This window comes from Setaria viridis, chromosome 4, assembly GCF_005286985.2.
Source record: "Setaria viridis chromosome 4, Setaria_viridis_v4.0, whole genome shotgun sequence".
NCBI lineage: Eukaryota > Viridiplantae > Streptophyta > Magnoliopsida > Poales > Poaceae > Setaria > Setaria viridis.
The window spans coordinates 16,871,806-16,891,747 of record NC_048266.2 but is presented as its reverse complement, the minus strand read 5'-3'; the positions used below and the strand labels follow the sequence as shown (position 1 = coordinate 16,891,747).

At 43.6% G+C, this 19,942-nt stretch overlaps 1 protein-coding gene and 1 non-coding gene across 2 annotated transcripts; both read right to left on the bottom strand.

The window, feature by feature from the left end:
- Window positions 1–14,328: 14,328 nt before the first annotated feature.
- Window positions 14,329–14,401, bottom strand: TRNAK-UUU (transfer RNA lysine (anticodon UUU)). Its single transcript has one exon. It is a non-coding gene; the product is annotated as a tRNA-Lys (tRNA).
- Window positions 14,402–17,492: 3,091 nt separating this feature from the next.
- LOC140222591 (uncharacterized) lies at window positions 17,493–18,454 on the bottom strand. Its single transcript, XM_072293433.1, has 2 exons — window positions 18,146–18,454; window positions 17,493–18,062 (listed from the first exon to the last, which is right to left on the bottom strand). The coding sequence occupies exons 1-2, from the start codon at window positions 18,452–18,454 to the stop codon at window positions 17,493–17,495; spliced, it is 879 nt and encodes a 292-aa protein (XP_072149534.1).
- Between the last annotated feature and the right edge of the window lie 1,488 nt (window positions 18,455–19,942).

Here is a 19,942-nt window from a genome sequence, read left to right as displayed (position 1 = left end):
CACAAGGCAGATTCGTCCACTAGCTGGGATTATGACCACCTCTTCTCGACCGTGACTACGACTTGCGCCTCGTCGCCCATATAGACAACCTACCATATCAAGAAGGCGTTCCACTCACCTCCAACCACGGGGAAAGTTCCACAGAGATTGCAACATCAAGCTCTGGAAGCTACCACCCGGACAGGGAGATACTCGTTATTACTCAGAATAACAACCCGGGTACTAGCCAGAACAGAACCCCCAGACGATTAGCACAAATCGACAACATCTCCGAAGATGAGTCTACAGCTGATGCCCCTCACGGTGAAACCTCCGAGCAGCGCAACCAAAGAAGGGCGCGCAATGCTACTCGAGCCGAGCGACGACAGTCGATGGCTACAAATATTCCTATCACAAATCTTGAAAGGGCTTTCAATGCAGTCCAGGCTCAAGAGCACAATACTCCACTCGCGGCTATCGCCTCAACCAACGTTTTATCAATATTGATGCCTCAGGATAAGGATAACGCAGCCATAGCTCAACTCGTGCAGCGCGGCAACGGACTGATCGCACAACTCGCGGAGCAAGCTTACAAGCTACTCGATAAGGAATCACCAATCCCGTCTGTTCCTCGTATCACATCTCATCAAGAAGGTAGCAAGGGAGCTGCAAACAAAAATGCCACCCCACGAAACGATGATGCAGTCAACCAACCTTGGCAACACAGCCAAGGTCCAAGCAAGCATAAAGCTTCTGCTCGACATAAGGATGTTGGTGAGGTTAGCTGCACCAACTCGGTTAAAAGCATCCGCCCTACTCGGAAGATCCACGAAATGTCCAACTTCAGTGATTTGCGAGAAATTCTCAACAGTCGGCGCGAACAAGAAGTTGACAGCTACAACCATTTTCCTGCTTTCACAAACCGGGTAATGAAAACAAAATTACCCGATAAGTTCAAGCCAACTGGAATCACCAAGTACGACAGCAAGCAAGACCCAGTTCAATGGCTACGATGTTACTCGCTAGCCATCCAAGTAGCCGGGGGCAATAACGACACCAAAGTTATCCATTTCCCCATATGCATGGAACCCGCACCACTGACCTGGCTCGAGTCACTCAAACCCAAGTCCATTGATTCTTGGGCAGACTTGACAAAGGCTTTCACCAACAACTTCGCCGGCTCCATGGCTAGACCAGGCAACAAGATCGACTTAAGACAAATTAAGCAAAAATAAGGCGAGACCCTACGCGACTATCTGCGACGGTTCTTCGAAAAGAAGGCTACCATAGTTGACATCTCCGAAACAGACGTCATTGAGTGCTTCCAAAATGGACTCTACGATAGACGAACATACCAAGACTTCAGTCGCCGACGACCAGCTGATGTCAAAGAACTCAAAATCATGGTGCAACAGTGGGCTGATAAAGAAGACAAAGAGCGAGAACGGTTCGGCTCTCACCGTAATCGCGGACGTGACAACAACCACAACAATGACCCAGATAGAACTCGGCATAACGATGCTCGGAACACCTATTCGAGTGACCACAGTCGCAAAAGGAAGCCCGACAACACCGTTGCCGCCATGACCAACTCCGGAAAAAAGGGACACCGTAGAAATGATGAAGGGCCAACCTTCACTGAGCTACTCAAAAAGCAGTGCCCATGGCATCCGACTAGCAAGCACTCGGCGATAGACTGCTACAGCATGCGCCGGGTCATGCAAGACTTACCCGCACCACTACTCCCTGAAGAGTACACCAAGAACAGAGATAAGGGAAAGAATAAAGCCCGAAACGACGAAGATGAGGAAGGTGACTTCCAAACAGCTTCAAAAACCGTCAACATCATTTTCGGCAGTATCCCAGGCACTGCATCCAAGCGAGCTAACAAACTCGTACTCAGGGAGATCATGGCCATCGAACCAACGGACCCTACACCGTTAAAATGGTCAGAAGTTCCCATTTCTTTCATCAGAAAAGATCAATGGACAAAATTTTCAGAACCAGGCAATTCCCACTAGTCCTGGATCCAGTTGTGGCAGGATCAAAGTTAACCAAAGTACTCATCGACGGCGGAAGCGGCATCAACGTTATCTTCGCCAAGACATTAAGGAAGATGTGCCTCGATGTCACTGAAATGCTTACCCCAACGAATTCACCATTCTACGGCATCGTGCCTGGAAACGCGGCTATACCACTAGGACAAGTTGTCCTTCCAGATTCGAGGTCGTTGACTTCGAAACATCTTACCATGCTATACTCAGACGGCCAGCACTAGCCAAGTTCATGGCCATACCACATTATGTCTACCTGGTACTCAAAATGCCAGGCCCCAAGGGGGAGCTCACGCTACGAGGAGATCTATGGAGATCCTACGAATGTGACACCGAAGCCGTAGAAATTGCCGCGACTACTCAATCTCCTAGTCCCATGCAACAAGTCTTCATAGCTTCAAAGAAGCTCCATCCAACCGAACTAGAGATCCCGAAAAACAAGTTGGGGTCCACAAAGGTGAAACCCACCAGTGAGTAAGACTTCAAATCAGTTGACCTCCAGACGGGTGATCCTTCCAAGACAGCCCTGATCGGAACAGGGCTAGATCCTAAATAGGAATTCGCGTTCGTCAATTTCCTTCGGGCTAACCATGATATCTTCACTTGGAAACCGTCTGACATGCCAGGTGTGCCCAAGGAACTGATCGAGCATTCTCTCAATATTGATCCCAAAGCTACTCCAAAACGGCAATGACTACGCCGGTTCGCTCAGGACAGACGAGAAGCAATCAAAAAAGAGTTAGCCAAGCTACTCGCGACAGGTTTCATCAAAGAAGTTTTCCATCCTGACTGGCTCGCCAATCCTGTGCTTGTTCGTAAGAAAAACAACGAATGGAGAATGTGTGTTGACTACACCGACCTCAACAAACACTGCCCAAAAGATCCTTTCGGTCTACCCAGGATCGATCAGGTGGTTGACTCCACTGCTGGGTGCGCTTTGCTATGCTTTCTCAACTGCTACTCCGGCTATCACCAGATAAGCCTCAAAGAAGAAGATCAAGCCAAAACAGCGTTCATCACGCCCTTCGGAGCTTTCTACAATGTCCTTCAGACTAAAAAATGTGCTAGCAAGTAAGATGGGTTGTTGAGGATCTCATAAGAGTCACGATGCAAACAACATGCACCCGCATAGAATCCAAGGCGGATGGGCTCAATTTTGAGTTCCATCTGATTTCCTGCACATCACGAAGCTTATGTTCTAAGTCGAAGTTGCCGAGTTCAACACTGGAGCAGAAAAAAATCGTCCATTACTAGCAACCTCAACGTTATCATTGTTCAAGCAAAAAAAGGAACATCAGAGTGACAACCTGCTGTTGGTGCCAAGTGGTTAGAGCGTGTGCTGATTCCATGCAAGGAGGAAGATATATACTGCAAACGGTTGTTCACCAGCAGATGCCAGATGCGTGCCATGGGAAGATTCCGTACGTAATGCTACTTCCATAGGGAAAGAAGAATTCGCATCATATAGTGCACATGCACAAAGATGGAGAGCACATTATCAACCGCTGCTATTTTGTTGCCTCCGAAGATTAAAATTTGAAATTGACTTGGGAGGCTTGCAGCAGATTTGCCATGAAGCTCAGCGGGTTTGCAGAGATTTTGGAGGCGCATATGAATTTGAGATGGAGAGAACGGGTGACAAGTGCGGAGTTTTGGAAGGAGGAGGAGCGCAAGCACGGTAGCACCAGGAGCGTTTTGGTGGAGGGTGGATTTCGTGGGAAGCACTGATGGAGGAGCTAGTACTGTTTAGGGTAAGTGGAGATGCAATCGGGCTGATGGGATAATTTCACGTGAATGGGTTTGAGCAAAAAGGCCTAGAGCTGCATGTGCCGACTGATAGTTTGATGTTAAATGTAAATGCAAATGCCAATAGATAACCACTCGGTGAATCTTAAATTCCTAGTCCGTTGTGCACCTTTCACTACCGGAAACAACAAGGTTGCCGAGTGCCTGAGGCACTCGGCAAAGGCCGAAAAACTCTCGGCAAAGAGTTCGCCGAGTGTAACACTCGACGAACGGCACTCGGCGAACTTTCCTACGGCAAACGTGGAGTTGCCGAGTGTCGAACATTGAGCACTCGGCAAATGATTTGCCGAGTGTCAAAAAGCACTCGGCAAACATTTTTGGAAAAAAAAAACAGACCACCGGCCGTCGGCCGCCGGCCACCACGCCGCCACCGGCCGCCACGCTGCTGCCGCCCGCCGCGGCCGCCCGCCGCCGCCCGCCCGCTTCCGCCCGCCCGCCGCCACGCGCCAGATCCAGAGGGGAGAGAGGTGGGGGCTGCCGGATCCGCGCCGGAGGGGAAGAAGGGGGCGCGGATCCGGCCGGAGGGGAGGTAGCCGGGGAAGGAGAGGCCGGATCCGGAGGGGAAGAAGGGGGCGGCGGCGGGGCCGGGGGCCGGGCGGCGGGCGGCGGCGAGGACGGGGACTGGGCGCTGGGCGCCGGGCGGCGGGGTTGGGGGTGGCGGGCGGCGGGGCGGGGGGCGGGGGGGAGAGAGAAAGATGTGAGGAGGATAGTGGCGGAGGAGATAAGGCCGGGTGCTGTGCGCGCGGGCCGGGATAAGGCTTGCGGCCGGGTGGGAAAAAAAAACGATCACCGAGTGTCCTAGGGTGACACTCGGTGAACGGTTGTTTGCCGAGTGTCTAACCTAGGACACTCGGCAAAGATATTTTAAAAAGAATTTAAAAAATATCTAACAGTTTTAAAAAATTGTCAAAAATTTACATGAAATAATATATATTCTCTATTAACTATACAAAAAGTTTTGTAGTCAAATCAAAACTCGACCGTCATTTTGACTCCAAATCTTATGCAATCCTTCTCAACATTACTATTCTTCTTCTGAAATGCTTCGGTTTGTAAACATCGTACGTGACGAAATGTGCAAAACATTCTCAATTTTTTTCCACAGCCTCCACCTATGATATCATCACATCATGACAAATCTCATGATTTTCAGACTTTCCTTGTTTTTTTTATAATTTAAAAATACCACTGTCACACGTTCGTGGTCGTGTTTCCTGAACAAGATGTTCGAAATTTCTTGTCATTTCATGGGTCAGGTCTCAAATTGGGCCGAATAACATGAACATCATTTTTCTACTCATTTTGTTCCATAATTTGAATCACTTGCAGTTCAAATTTGACTTATACCAAAAATTTCCTTGAAATGCAATTAATTAAATAAATATAGCAAATAAATCTAAAAATATACCAAATTTTAACATGGAGTACCACATGTTGTATGTGGGGAGTAGAAAAAATTTCATGGTGAAAAGAGAAAAAAAAATTATTTTTTTGCCGAGTGTCAAAAAAACACTAGGCAAACCCCTCTCTTTGCTGAGTGTTTTTTTTGACACTTGGCAAAGAGGGGGCTTTGCCGAGTGTTTTTTATTTGACACTCAGCAAAGCCCCGATTTGCCGAGTGTATTTTTTTTGCCGAGTGTTTTTGGCTTAGCACTCGGCAAAGAGCTTGTTTGCTGAGTGCTCACAAAAAACACTCGGAAAAAAAAATACACTCGGCAATTTTTAGCTTTCCCGTAGTGTTTACCGACCATTATAACTAACTTTTAATTTACTAACCCACGTGTGATTCTAGTTACTTTGATGTTGTGGTATAGTGTCCGTAGTCTTTAAATGTTCATGAAAGCAGATGAATTTACACATTCTTATTCATATAAATATAAAATTCAAATCAAAACAAAAAAGAAAATAACATCATTAAAGGAACTTTGTATCATTGTTTTGACACCCTAAATTAAAAATATTACATTCAAGTCATGCGTCGGGCCTAGAAAGCTGGATCTCGGATAATCAAAATCCGTGACAGGTCGTGAAACTTCATCCAAATGGAACCGTGCATAAATTAGTGCACCATGGACTGCTTCAATAGGAGTACCCAAGTGTTTTACCATAAATCTTGGACCTACACATTCTCTCCCTTTTTTTGCGAGTATGGACTAACCCGTTCTTAAGCCATCCCGTGTAACAAAACCACATGGTATGTGCCATCAAATGTTCTACCAATTTTCACTGATAAGAAGGTACCCAACCTTCTCCGTATGCTTGCATTGCGAGGGATTGCAACCTAACTGCTATAAAAGCTTTGGTCAAAAAAATCCCCACATGCATACAAACCATGTTACTATGACAACATATAAAATCTCAGTCATAATAAAGCAATACATTCCTTTTTATAAATTTGATACTAGTTTTGACATTCTCTTAGTGATTGACACCACATACTCTTCATCTTCATCATGTACTTTTATATGAAATAGCTGAAGTCAGGCATGAAATACCCAGTGTCTTCAAGTGCTTTCAATGCTCGTTGCAAGATGAACTTCTCAGTATAATGTATAATATCAACTTGTGATATTTGGCACTGATCTCAATGGTAATGTTATTACCATTCTCTGCATTTATTTTTAAATAAATAGTTATATTATTGGCATTATCATCTCTTATCGTATTCACCATGATTCTAATCACTACAATTTGTACCTGCATGTGTGCTTGATCTAGTACTCAATCAATCTACATTATGACGGCCTAGTGCCTCATATTCACGATAATTTTGTAAGATGTACAAAACATGGTGATAGATACCAACATTCTTTGCAAAAAAAACATAGTAAAAAATCAAGCTAGATTATTACTATGTGCAGTATAGTGCTTTGCCGGCCTCTAACCAGCATGAAAGGACAACGTCTGGGAAAATCCATTATTTGCCACCAGAAGTTACAATTCTGCTTTATTACAACTGAAAATTCTACTTCCCAATTTGACCTCACTTAAAACTACCATCCCTTAAATGCCACTGCCATTCAATCAGTCTAAATCCATCGGTGGACCATGCCAGATTTGTTATCTAATCTCACACGGCCTGGCCTAATACCTTCCCTTCTTCGCAGACCGCTACCTCTCAGAGAAAGGGCTCCAAATCCTACATGGGGAAACTAGGGGCGACATAGATGGGAGTGAAGGTGAGGTTATTGGGTGAGGCCGCATGAACGACATGCCTCTAGCTGCACGAACACTACACTCTACGGATGTACCGCCATGGCCACAAGCACTGAGGTGACGTTGAGCCCTGCATGACGCCACTGGGATTCGATGGCTTGGAAGTGCGTGCTCCACAGTGGTGGGGATACCAACTATTGGTGCTCAATAAAGACACCTTTTAGGTGTTAATTTAGTGGTGTATCCATATTGATATTACACTAACACACCACTTGGCACATGAAATTACCTCATAATCTCATATGTATCATGTTCTGCAGCATGTTGTGAACTTATACAAAAAGCAAGGCAAATAGATGGAACATGGACTATGGACATCGCAAAGAAGCAATGCGAGAACATGGACTATGGACATCGCAAAGAAGCAATGCGAGGAAGACGGGCACTAGAGCCGTGACTTTCACTGCTTGATGATCGGCATGGTGGTCCATACCGATCGGCATGGGCTCACTTTGTAAACTAAACTCGATGAAGCACCTGTAGATTGGGCAAGTTGATCCAATAGAAAGCTCAAGAATGGAAGGTCAAAGTCCTGTAGGAGTAGCAAAACTTGTTCGGGCCATAACTTCCTCATCTAAACTACAACTGTGGCAAATTTGGTGTCTCAACTGACCAGCTCAAAAGGATCTACAACTTTGGGTCGACACAAAGGACAATTAGTCGATCGGCAAGGATCGCGACTTTGTCATTTCAAGCTCCCAAGCCCACGGCTAAAAGCCCATGACGTGCCTATGATTTTCGTGCAGATGCTTCAAATCAGAAGGCACTTGAACTGACCTCAACAACTACAAATGCACAAGACATCAAGGAAGGCAAACTGGGCAAGTTTAGATTACAATTTGGCAAAACTGCTACACTCATATTCATGTTCTATCAATGTTATGTGGTCTGTGCCATTGCCATGCTCTAATTACATGTGTTTGATTGGCATAAGTCCATAGCAGGGTTTGTGGTAATTGTGATGATTAGCTTAACCCTACAGATGCTTTGATTTAGTGCGTGTGAGTAGGTCATCCTTGATTACCCTTATTTAGTGATAGTATGCAAAAGAGAAAAGACTGAGCGAGTGTGAAGCTGCTGCATAACGCTTAGAACAGATCCACTCATGTAGTGAAACTTTTTGAGTAATTCTAGAACTTTGGGAAGAATGTTTGTTTATCTTGTATGCAACCCTCTCACACGGTTGTATTCTTTCTTTGTCTATCCATCATTTGGTTCTAGAAAAATCCCTTTGCTTGGTTAAATTAGTAAGATTACTGTAAAGTTAACTCTAGCAATTCCTTATCACACAGATTGATAAACCTTGAGAGAATAATTTTAAAGAAAAAGGTAGAACCGATCCATGCCCTTGTGGTTCAAAAATTGGTGTCACTACTCAGCACCAACACCGACTATGTCCTTCGACCTGTTCAACATTGCTGATCTATACCTTCTCATTCTTGGATGGTGCCCACGGTGGAATGGTGTGGACCTCTCATGGCCATCTTCATTTAATGTGTTGAGTGGTGTGGCCCTCTCATGGCCCACATCATTTAATGTGTTCTAGCACGAAGATTTTATTCCTTGTAGAAATGATCCTTGCCAGATAACAATTTTATATGACATAACAAGGATCATTAAATGAAATACAAAAAATATTCAAGCACAAGCACATTGCGATGATGAAACTACTGTATAAATAAAAATTCTAAATCTTTATGATATGTTTGAAATCCATTAGGAATGTAGCAAACCTAGGTTAGGAGAAGTCCAGATATTCCATTCATTTATGAGCATATCTCAAAGATTGATCCATGAGTTCACTACCGCACCATATCTTCATATCATTTAATTAAAAATAAAATATTGATGTATTTAATGCACTGTGTCTTAAGAGATATCTATCCATAATGGTAAATGTGGAATGGACGGGAGAATCTAAAGAAAATCTTATATATATTTATATTATGTCAAAAAGTGAATCCGACTTCGGACATTAATGCGGCATGGCATCCAAAGTGTCCCCGCATCCTATAAGAGGGCCCCCATCATACGTTGAGAACAACATAGACATAGATAGTTATCTCCTTAAACCATTCCTTCCATGGAGGGTCATACTTTGGAGGCTTACTACTCTCTACCAGCTCCTCGTCGCCCTTCAGTGACCAAAATCCTATTTGATCTGAAGACAAGGGAATTGGTGAGTCCCATTTTTGTCTGCTTACATTGCTCAATGGAGTCCCAAACCCAGCAACACATGGCTTCACATTGTAAACAGCATGTCCGGGCTGGCATGGCTAAGGGGACTGTTGACCACATCAAGTACTTTCCTGATCATACATATGATTTCCTATGCAATAAGCCAAAACCAAAACCTCATGTTCCCGGATCTGTTCAACAAACCATGCCACAACCACCAAACCAGATCTACCAAGTGCCAACAAACTGGTTTAACCACATCTTCCCTTATAATGGCAATATTATGATGTCGGAGTTGGCTAGATCCCCTCAGTTGAAAGGGCCACACCAGCACTTAGTCAACATACCAAACATGCGACAACCTACACTTGCAACTCCGATTCAGCATAGTCCTTTCCTGATTGAGGGTTCAAGCTCTTCTCCATTTGGTGGTGTCATGATTCCCATCCAGGACAAGGTTGGTTCTAGCACAACTCCTCTTTCAGTTCCACCAGTGATTGATCTGACACTCCGGTTGGGTCCTACTCCAAGCTCCATTTCTGAAGACTCCATGCAGGGAACAACATTCCCCTTTTAAACTCAGCAACTACTTCTAATATATATGCATTTCCTATGGTGGCAATACAAAGTTATTAAGGTGATGTGGACCAAGAAGCTGGGTCATCTATTATGAAAAGTTTGTATTTTATTTACATCTATTTATGCTAGAATAAAGTTTCACAGTATGTGGACCAAGAAGTTGGCTAAGTTTGGGTTTTCAATATTTTATTATGTTAATAGTTTGATGTATCAGCTATATCAATATGGTGCTCTGGTGTTATCATGTTGAATATTAGCTAAGCTTTTCTATTTACTTCTCAGTTTGTAAGGAGTTATTGATGCTCCAAAATTCAGGATTTCTTCTGTTAAAAAGAATAGTATCCTTGCAAGTGACATGTTATGAGTATCCCTGCCCATGCGTATTATTTACAAGTTTTCTACTCATGTAACTGGATGCAGGCATATCTATAAGTTGAGCTTAATCCATATGCATGTATAGCTACAAGCTGCAGGCATTTCATAATGATCCGGTTTCCGGTTTCTGGTTTTCATGATTCATTAAATGTGTGACTCAGCAGAACATATTTTATGAGCAAATTTACTTTATTTCAACGAAAGCTTAATAGAGATAAATATTAAATGGACACCTTTTAAAGGTACATAAAAATTGACCTTTTTTATTTCAGTTTATATGGTGGATGGAAGATTCTGCCTGACTACTCATTTGCGGTTTTTGGATATCGGATAATGGATATACACATAGCTGACATTTGGAGGGATCAGACAATAAAAAGAAACATTAACGGTTATGTTATTACCATCAATTAAAAAAAGAAACACTACGGTTACATTACCAACCACCACCCCCCTCCCGACGTTTTCTTGTCCACTCCAGGAGCACCCTCCCCAACAGCCGCCCCAAACCCTAGCTAGTCCTCCCACCCCTTCAGCTGTATCCTTCAGGGTATGTTTGTGTGCATATATTGAAGGCCATGCTGCACTGGTAAATGCATAGAGAAGAAAGTCCGGTTAATTGCTTGGACAAATATAATCTTCATGAGCGGATGCAAAAAATACACCACATTCTAGCCCGGTGGATACACTCAAATACAAGTTTTCTGCTCATGTAGGCTCGATGGATACATTGCATTTGCTATAGGCCCACTCATCATCGGTCTAAGATACATGGTCACTACATCTGCTCATGAAGCAAACCAGGCCCTATTCTAATTAGGTCATTGCACCCTCTCATCTTCCTTGCACTCATGCATCCTGCATATACGATGCAGCTCTAAGAAGGCAACCGAACACATTGTTAGGTACTGTGCACATCGTTCTAACGGTGATGCGCTGCTGGCGCCTTCAGGTTATGAGAGAAATGGGATGACTACAGCAGGCACCCTTACCACCTCTGCACTACATGGAGGAGGAGAGAATGTCTCTGGCACTTTGACATTATGTTCCCCCTGAACTGAAAAGGGGAGGCACAGTGGTGTGCCACAAATTTGTGCAGGAATCATTGTTTTCCATTAGTCATGATCCCTACAACATTAGTATAGCCAGGTAAGGAATCTTTGGCTTTTCCCCACAATTTTACCATGTTTTAGTGCTGAGAAAGCTGAAGCAGATTGATGATAGAGAAAGTATTAGTCATCTGATCGATGTCGTTTTAGGTTCTGTAGTTCGGATGCTTGGCTGTTTCTGTGATTTCAGTGACCAAATCCATTTCTCCTGTAGGACCCATAGACATTGACCAAGCCCAGATTGTATGAATTTTTGCCATGTCGATAGTGTGCAATACTTCATAAATTCTATTGTGTTGCAGAGACAATTTTGGATTAAGTTTCAATTCTACAATGCAGCACACATGATTATATCTTACAATTTAGAAGATTAAAGCCTCAGCCTTAATTAATGGGAATATCATTACATTGAAATTACTTTTATGTCATATGCTTCAATTTGGACTAGTAGAGATAAGTGAATGTTCACCAGTCATTATTTCCGACACGATGGTCCCTACTGCAAAAAAAAAATTGTAGGGGAGTCCCTATTTTTTTTAGGATTGGACCAAAAGGTCAGCCACTCCTGAAAAATCCACCATCACTCTATCAATTCACCCATTCCTATAAGTTGGTTGATTTACATGAGTGAGTCATGAGGTGACCCACCCCTAACAATAGAAATAATTTCCAGGAGCAAACGATGAGATGACCAGTCCTAAAAATGTTTCATGGATGGATCACCCTATCGTCCGTTCCTGGAAATGACTCTAGAATAAGGGTCTCCCCATCATCCGTTCCTAGAAATTAATTTTCAGGAACGGATGATGGGATTTCCAGGAACGGATGATGGGCACCCCATCCCTACAAAACGAAAAAAAAATCAAAATGCAGTGGCAGACCCAGGGTGGAAAAAAGATGGCAGCAGCACATGTGTGGGCTCCTCCATACCATATGTTGGCCGAGCGGTGGCAAGGCGCGGCGTCTGCGTGACAGGGTAGCAGCGGCCTCATCAAGCCGCGCTATGTCGAGCGACGACCACCAGGTGAGGTCGCGATAGCTGGGTCTAGCCGTGCCAAGCTAAGCGGCGACTAAGCCAAGCGATGGCCGACTAACAGGACAGGTAGCGGTAGTGGATCCAGGAGCGATGCGTGGGGAGCTAGCCGGCATTGTGTGGGTTGGATGCCGCATGTTTTTTTTTTATTCAAATAGTAAGGGTGGGCAATTGCATGGCCCGCCCCTGAAAACTGCATTTGCAGGGGCGGATAGAGGAAGTCCCCTGCAAATAGCTATTTCTAGCTACAAAAATTAAGGGTGGGTCTCGAGTCCACCCATGCAAATGCTTTTTCGCCTGACCCTAAAAATCTTATGTGCAGTGTTGGTTTCGAAATTCAGTTTTTGCTTAAAATTAGGTGCACATATATGAGTCATATGTTTGTGTAGATTAGCTATGCTATGATCTAATTTATAGATAACAACGAAGATCTTCATCCCTACATGGTAATAATAATCATATGTTTAGTAACTGGTTGTGAGAGGATGATATATAGGTTAGATGAAATGATCAACTCCAGTAATTTTAAATATAACTATAATATATTTAATTTTATACTAAACATACTAAATGATAGCAAATCAAATGAAGAAACAGTTAATATGAAAACTATAGCTTGCATCCAGATCTACACATTTGTAGTTGACAACTTTTTAAATTTGAAGTCATTTAGTTTCTCAAATATTTATGCAAAATTTTAGCCAACAAAAAATGGAAAGGAATATAAATATGAGTCGGATGGTAAGAGGTATAGTACGAGTGGAGGTCATACTTTTCAGCCTAAAAACCACATGCTTGCGAAGTGCGACCACGTGGGTACCTCGATCACATGTGCCTTCAGGTCCATCAATTTCTTTTTGTGAAGTAGCATGATAGAGTTATCACTACAACAAATCATAAACAAATTCACACCTTAATAAAAATTATAAAGTATATATATTCTGCTGTAGCCAGGAATTACTTCTAGGGGGTGCAAATTAAGGTATACATCATTGGCTTTAATCCTAAAGAACCACAAGCGAGCATTTTTTTTACTTGAAAAACATGTGGTTATTTATTATATCCTCGGACGGCGTTTGTACCGCCAATTATGATCCAGTGATCAGGTTCGGATGTGTAGGCACTCCTCTTTTAGAATTTGTGGTTCTTCTATGCATCTCTTTTCTCTAGCCACTGTGGGCACCCGACTTCACCTGCATTTTTTATTTTATTATATAAAGTCGATGAGTCATTCATGGTGTTTTTATTACTGACGTGTTGCAACGCCCGGTGCAATTTCTTTTCCAAGGGAACAAATAGTGCATGGTGCCTTTTAGTTTTCTCCTCTCTTTTTCCCCTTTTCAGCTACCAATCTATCCCAGAAATACCCTGGGATAAACACCTTTCTGCAATGCCTCTAACTTTCAATGAACATGTTATTATAGATAAACAAAAGCGTATCCGTATATCTTGCAAGATATGCAAATATCTCTCTTTTAATTAGTACTCCCTCCACCCAAATTACTATTAATTTGAGTTTTTCTACGTAACTCTTCTTATGCATCTAGATAGTATATATCTAGGTGCATATATATCAAAAGTTATGTATTTAAAAAAGTTGCGGATATATATACTCCGATATTGGTATCTTTTAATTTGATCGGAGGAGCAAACATCCTCACGTGTGTACTACATGCTTCACTTTCAGTTGGCCATGCCATGTTTGGTCAAGTACCAACGCTATGTCAGAGTGTCAGCAAAGCCAATAAAGACAGCCCCAAACACATGCAAGAGAGTATGTTGTGCGAAGCCAGATTCGGAGTTGGGCCCATAATGCTACCGCACAACACGACCAATACACACGCACGCACACATGGGCAGCAGTACTACTGTGTGTGTCGTCAGACAGATCCGGCTAACGTTTTTCGGCCTAGGCCCAAGATTAACAACCAGGCTAGGCCAAGAAAATATTCATATGGGCTGGCTGGGTGCATCCTTACGAATACAAGAGTGGTTTTTTTAGGTATAGTAGGACTTGAACCTGCGACCATTAGGTGAAAAGCCCAATGCTCTACCAACTAAGCTATACACCTGATTTTACAAGAAGGCTTGGTGCGAAAAAGAAAAGAGGGTGGCCTGGCCCCTTTTCTTCTTATCATATCCCAAGGGTGCGGCTCTGTACGGGGCTCGTACCGCAGAATAAGTCGGGAGTCCTTTCCACTCGTTGAGGATTCTATCTAAAAAAGAAGGTCATGGCAATACATTCCTTTTTTTTTGAAATGAGAGGGGTTGGCCCTACTGATTATAATATGTATTAAATAGAAGGAGTTTACAGAAAATCCAGGAGGTTAAGAAAAAAAATAAAGGAGACTAGGCACTAGGCAAACAACATTCTCACGATGTGCTCCTCTCTTCTTGTCGAAGTGTTGCGTGGTCGTTGGCTCCTTGCTTAACTACACCGCCGGCGCTGTGTGCGGTGGCTTACACCATTCCAACCGCCGCCCTTGACATTCTTTCCAGAGAGGTAGAGACACCTACACGGCAGCACATTGGAGAAGGAGATGATGATGTTTTCAGTCTTCAAGTGTAGGTAATGCAGCAGCCATCAAATCTCGGTCAGCAGCTCCTCGATCTCTCCTTATGATTGAAACCGAAATCATGTCAGAACTTGGTTTACTTGGATTCTCGGATTGCTTCTCGATCAAGTGATGTTTGTATCTGTACAAGTATCAGTGTCTTTTAGTGCGGGGACTGAAAGTTTGGTGGTTTCTTTGATCATATGTTTGTGTTTTGTCTTCTGTTAGTTGATTAGCTTGTTGGGTTGGATATATAGTATATGTACCGTTTCTTATTGAATCCAAGTAAGCTACCGCAGCCAAACGTCACAGGTCAGGTCCCCCACTGTTGCTCTTTTCCATGGAAACCGGACAATTAGTTTAGGATTTGCTTTCTAGGATTGTTTGGTCGTCGGATTGCTTCTCTATCGTTTAAAATCTGTTCAAAAAACAGGGGATTTTATCACGTGTGGTGACTGAAACGTTTGATCGTGTCTATCGAACTCTTCAAGGCATATCACTTTGCTGGTTGATTTCCAAGTCCAGGTTAGCTTGTACTTTCTTGGGTGATCGATTGTTTCTTGTTATTGGCTTTGTTGCATTGACATTTCTGTTGCTCGTTTCTTCATCCCTAATCTGGGAATGCTTTAACCTTTCTGTTTTATACGAAATCATGGTGTGTGTGATCTATTTTGTCAGGACCTAAAAGCTACATATTTTTACATGTACTTAGTATTGAGCTTTCTGTTCATTATTTCATTGGAATACAAAGTGGTTGACGATATTTGGGAAGTGAGAATCAGGGTGCGTTTGGTTGGGCTGTCGCTTTTGGAAAAGCTGCTGTAAGCTGTGGACTGTGGAAAAGCAGCTGTGAGAAAGCAGCTGTGGGAAAAGCAGAAGACCGTTTGGTTAGAGAAGCTGTGAAACTGTAGGCTGTGTAAGAAATACCTCTAATGCCCCTAAAGGTCTGTGAGTGTGTTTATATGCAAATTGCTCGTAATAAAATAATGCGTTCACTAGTTCAAATGTAAACCACTATTTTAAGAAGAAACAAAAAATAAATTTTATATGTTTTTCATCCATTAAAGTAATTGGTTCACATAAATAGAACTATATCCATCAAAAAGTTCTATACAAGGATGCCAGCCCTCAACATTACTCTCCTCCTCTCGCACTAACCAAAGCATCAGCTATCCTAGTGCGAATGGTATTTATGGTATCCTCATTCTCCACATCATCACTATCATCTCCTTGTGTTTGTCTCATACCACATGTATGTTGTACCAAGTAATCCTCATCATCATCACATCTCTTGAACTCCTTATCACACAAATTGCTATCACGAATAAAATTATGCAATGCAAGACAAGCCATAATGATATGTTTCTGAGTACGAGGTGAGAAACTTGGCATGTCCTTCAAAATACGCCACTTCTGCTTTAAGACTCCAAAAGACCTTTCAATGACATTACGAAGAGATGAATGCAAAAAATTGAACATCTCGTACTTTCCTTGAGGAGGCCCCGAACGATGCTGAAATTCTGGTATATGGTATGTGCTTCCTTTGAAAGGCGCAAGATACCCAATTCGGTTTGGGTAACCTGAGTCCACGAGATAATACTTTCCTACAAAATCAAGTTAGTAAGGTACATAATAATACAAATATTGCTAATTTGTTGAAAGAATCATGTATACCTTTAGGAGGCATGGGAAATGAAGGAAAATTTGCCAATGCATGATTGAGGATACGTGTGTCATGTGCAGAACCCGGCCACCCGGCAACCGCAAAGGTGAACCTCATATCAAAGTCACAAATAGCTAGCACATTTTGAGATGTATATCCATGACGGTATGTGTGGTTAACCACTTCGTCCACTGGTACTACCACTTTGACATGTGAACCATCTATTGCTCCAATTGCGTCTTTAAAGTATGGCAAAAAACGGTCCTCTCTCACCCTTTCATGCTCCGTAGAAAAAGTAGGATCCCTCGGCTTAATATTGTCCTTAGCTAACTTGCGCAAACATTTCAACACTTCGTGAAACTTCATGTGAACTGTCCAAAGTGACCGTGTGAAACGATTTTCAGCTTGTGAAAAAGATTGTGGTCCTCCGACGATCCACAAGAACATTGCCAATAACTCAATAGACGAAACATTGTTGGTTGAGGTCAATCCGTAAGTAGAGACTAGCAAATTATGAAGTTTATCAAAAATCTCGGTGCTCATCCGAAACATCTTATAAAAATATCTCGGACGTGACATACACCTCATCACCCATTGAATTCCAGTTTCTGACGTTTCCCTGTATTCAGCTTTGTGCAAGTACCGCTCAGTATACAAGTTGCCCATTTCTCCAATAGCACCAGCATGCTGTGCAAGTTCAGCTAGCAGTAGTAGTCCTTTTTGCCCTCCTTTAGCCACGTCTCCCAATCTATCATCCATCTACATGAGACATTAGTACATTAATAATTAAATACAACAAATATTTTGACAATACTAAATGAAAAAGCTCAACATAACACACTAATAGATAAATAATGTTTCAATATAGGGTAACAAATTATGGTTCAACATAGGGAAATTGTTGTCACATATGACAATAAATAATTTGACAAACAGGCAAACAAATCAGTGGCGCTTCATCATCTCCTTTTCTAGCTCCCTCTCAATCAAATCCAGTCTGCCTTTAGCTGTTTCTAGAGAGCTAAAGAGCTCCCTAAATTCAGGTTTAACAATTAGGGAAGCGGCTGTGTGCATTAGAGCAGTTCCTTCTTGCACCCCACATTCTTTCACCATCTTCATAGTCTCTGTAATGGTAGGAACTAGGTTAGTTGGAGGAGCTGATGATGCTTCAACACTTGTGGAGATCCTCTCTGCAGCATTTTCTATCTTCAAACAAGTGGACTTGTACAAACGAAAGAATGGGCTCTTCTCATCCTTCTCTTCAACACCAATAGAGGTACCCTTGCGTTTCCTTTTTCCTAGGTTCACTGTCATATCCTTCTGCGTAGGTTTCACTACCTCATCCATATTATCATCACTTGCCTCATTGGATGATATATCTCCAGGACAGGATGCAGAAGACCCAGTCACATGTGCCGTGCCAAACAAAATATGCAGGTCATCGAGAAACTTAGGTCCTTGTTTTCGAAACTTAGTATGGTGGCATTTGATTCCTTTCTCACGATTGTTGCATCTCTACAATTAGAAAAAAAAAATTAGCAAGACACACCATAAGAAAGAATGGGAAGAATATAATTATCAAGAAACATAGTTCTTACAACAAGGTGTTCGTCCCACCATTCGTCTGAGCAGTCAACAGTTTGTTTTGCCTCATCCCATCCAAGACCAGTTGCACAATTCTTGAACTCCATAAACGTGACATGCTCCTTTTTCAGAAGATCTAACTTGTTCTTCAATTGTTTTTTTGTTCTCGTATCACCGGATTTTTCTGCAAACTTGAAAACAACATTCTTCCAACCGGTAGTAGTGAAAATTCCCATCGGCCTATTCCCTGCTTCAATCTCTTCTTTGCAAGCATCAATCAAATGCCTTAAAAAAGTATCACCCCAATCCGCCTTATCACCCATTCTTCAACCAATCAAATAAAACTCATAAGAACTAAGCTAAGTCATAACTATGAAGCCAACTATCCAACTATTAAACTAATGAGAAATAAATAAGCATAGATGTCAAAGTACAAACGTTCATCCATTATATAGTTTTGAATTATCATTTTGCATTTAACCATACTGATAGTAGAGAAGTGCTTTATCTCATAAGTAGGCTATAGTGGATGTTGATAGGTAAGTCAAATACTAGTACAATTGATTGTTCATACCTTAAGAAATTCCTTTTCGCAGGTAGCTTCCTATTTGATTTTATGTTGTAATTGTACCTGATAACATAAAACAATTGAATTAGTGTAAATAATTTACACTAAACAACTGTTATAAATTATAAAAAAAATAGCTGATACATACCACTATATGCTCCTGGTCAGTCACCAGGAGCAGGGGCAGGAGCCGGCGATGGGGCGCCCTCCTGTTCAAGGGGGCGGCAGGCCCGGCGGTGGGCGCTCAGGGCCCGGCGGCGGGCGCTCAGGGGGTGACGCGGGCTCGGCAGCTGGCGGCGGCCGTCGGGGGGCGGCGATGGAGCCCCGACGGTCAGGGGAGGCGACGGGCGTCGGGGGCCGACGCCGGGCGTCGGGGGGGGCGGTGATGGGGGCCCGGCGGCGGGCGTCAGGAGGAGGAGGAGGCCGTCAGGGGGCCGGCGGCGAGCCTCAGGGGGGCGGCGGCGGCCGTCACTGGGGCGGCGGGCGTCACTCGGGCGGCGGCGGGGGCCTGACTATGGGGGTGGCGTCGAGCGTCGGGAGGGGGGCGGTGATGAGCCCGGCGGCGGCAATTAGGGGGCGGCGGCGGTGTCCTTCCGGGGGACGGTGACGGCGGCCCGGCGTTGGGGGCCGGTGGCGGGCGTCACGGGGCCGGCGGCGGGGGCCCAACGATGGGGGCGGCGAACGGCCGTCAGGGGGCGGAGGCGCGAGGCCCAGCGGCCAGGGGCGGCGATGGTGCCTGGCCGGCGGCCAGGAGAGGCGGACGGCCGGCCGGCGGCCAGGGGAGGAAGGCCGGCGGGCGACGGGTGGGGAGATGGCGCTGTGCGGGTGAACGGAGGAGAGGAGAGGTCTGTGCGTGCGGTAGAAAAAATAGATCTGAAAGGGTACATCATAACCAGTGGCAGGTGGGTAATTTTTTACCCCAAAAGCACTTGAAAGCAGGGGGGAAGGTGCTTTTGATTTTGTACTAGAGCAAAAGTAGCTTTTGGGCAAAAGCATGTAGAGCTTTTAGGCCCTTTGGTTGGCTTTTGGCTTTTGCAAAAGCAAAAGCAGGTTGGAAAGCCCAACCAAAGGGAGCCTCAAACAACCGGCAAGATGAGGCTTCACCTTCTTTTTAGGCTTTATTTATGAAGTTGGTTGTGAGGCTTACAATAGACTTATATATCAGATCAAGTACAAACAGCATTGGAATTAATCCTTTCATTTAGTTGTTCTGCTATGGATTTGAAATGTTTGCTTTACTGGT

Bases quoted from the DNA above. Each gene is read 5' to 3' on its own strand.
- LOC140222591 (XM_072293433.1), bottom strand. From the start codon at position 18,454: ATGGGTGATAAGGCGGATTGGGGTGATACTTTTTTAAGGCATTTGATT. The intron at 18,063-18,145 runs GTAAGAACTATG...TTCTAATTGTAG, and splicing joins GGTGGGACGAACACCTTGTT to AGATGCAACAATCGTGAGAA.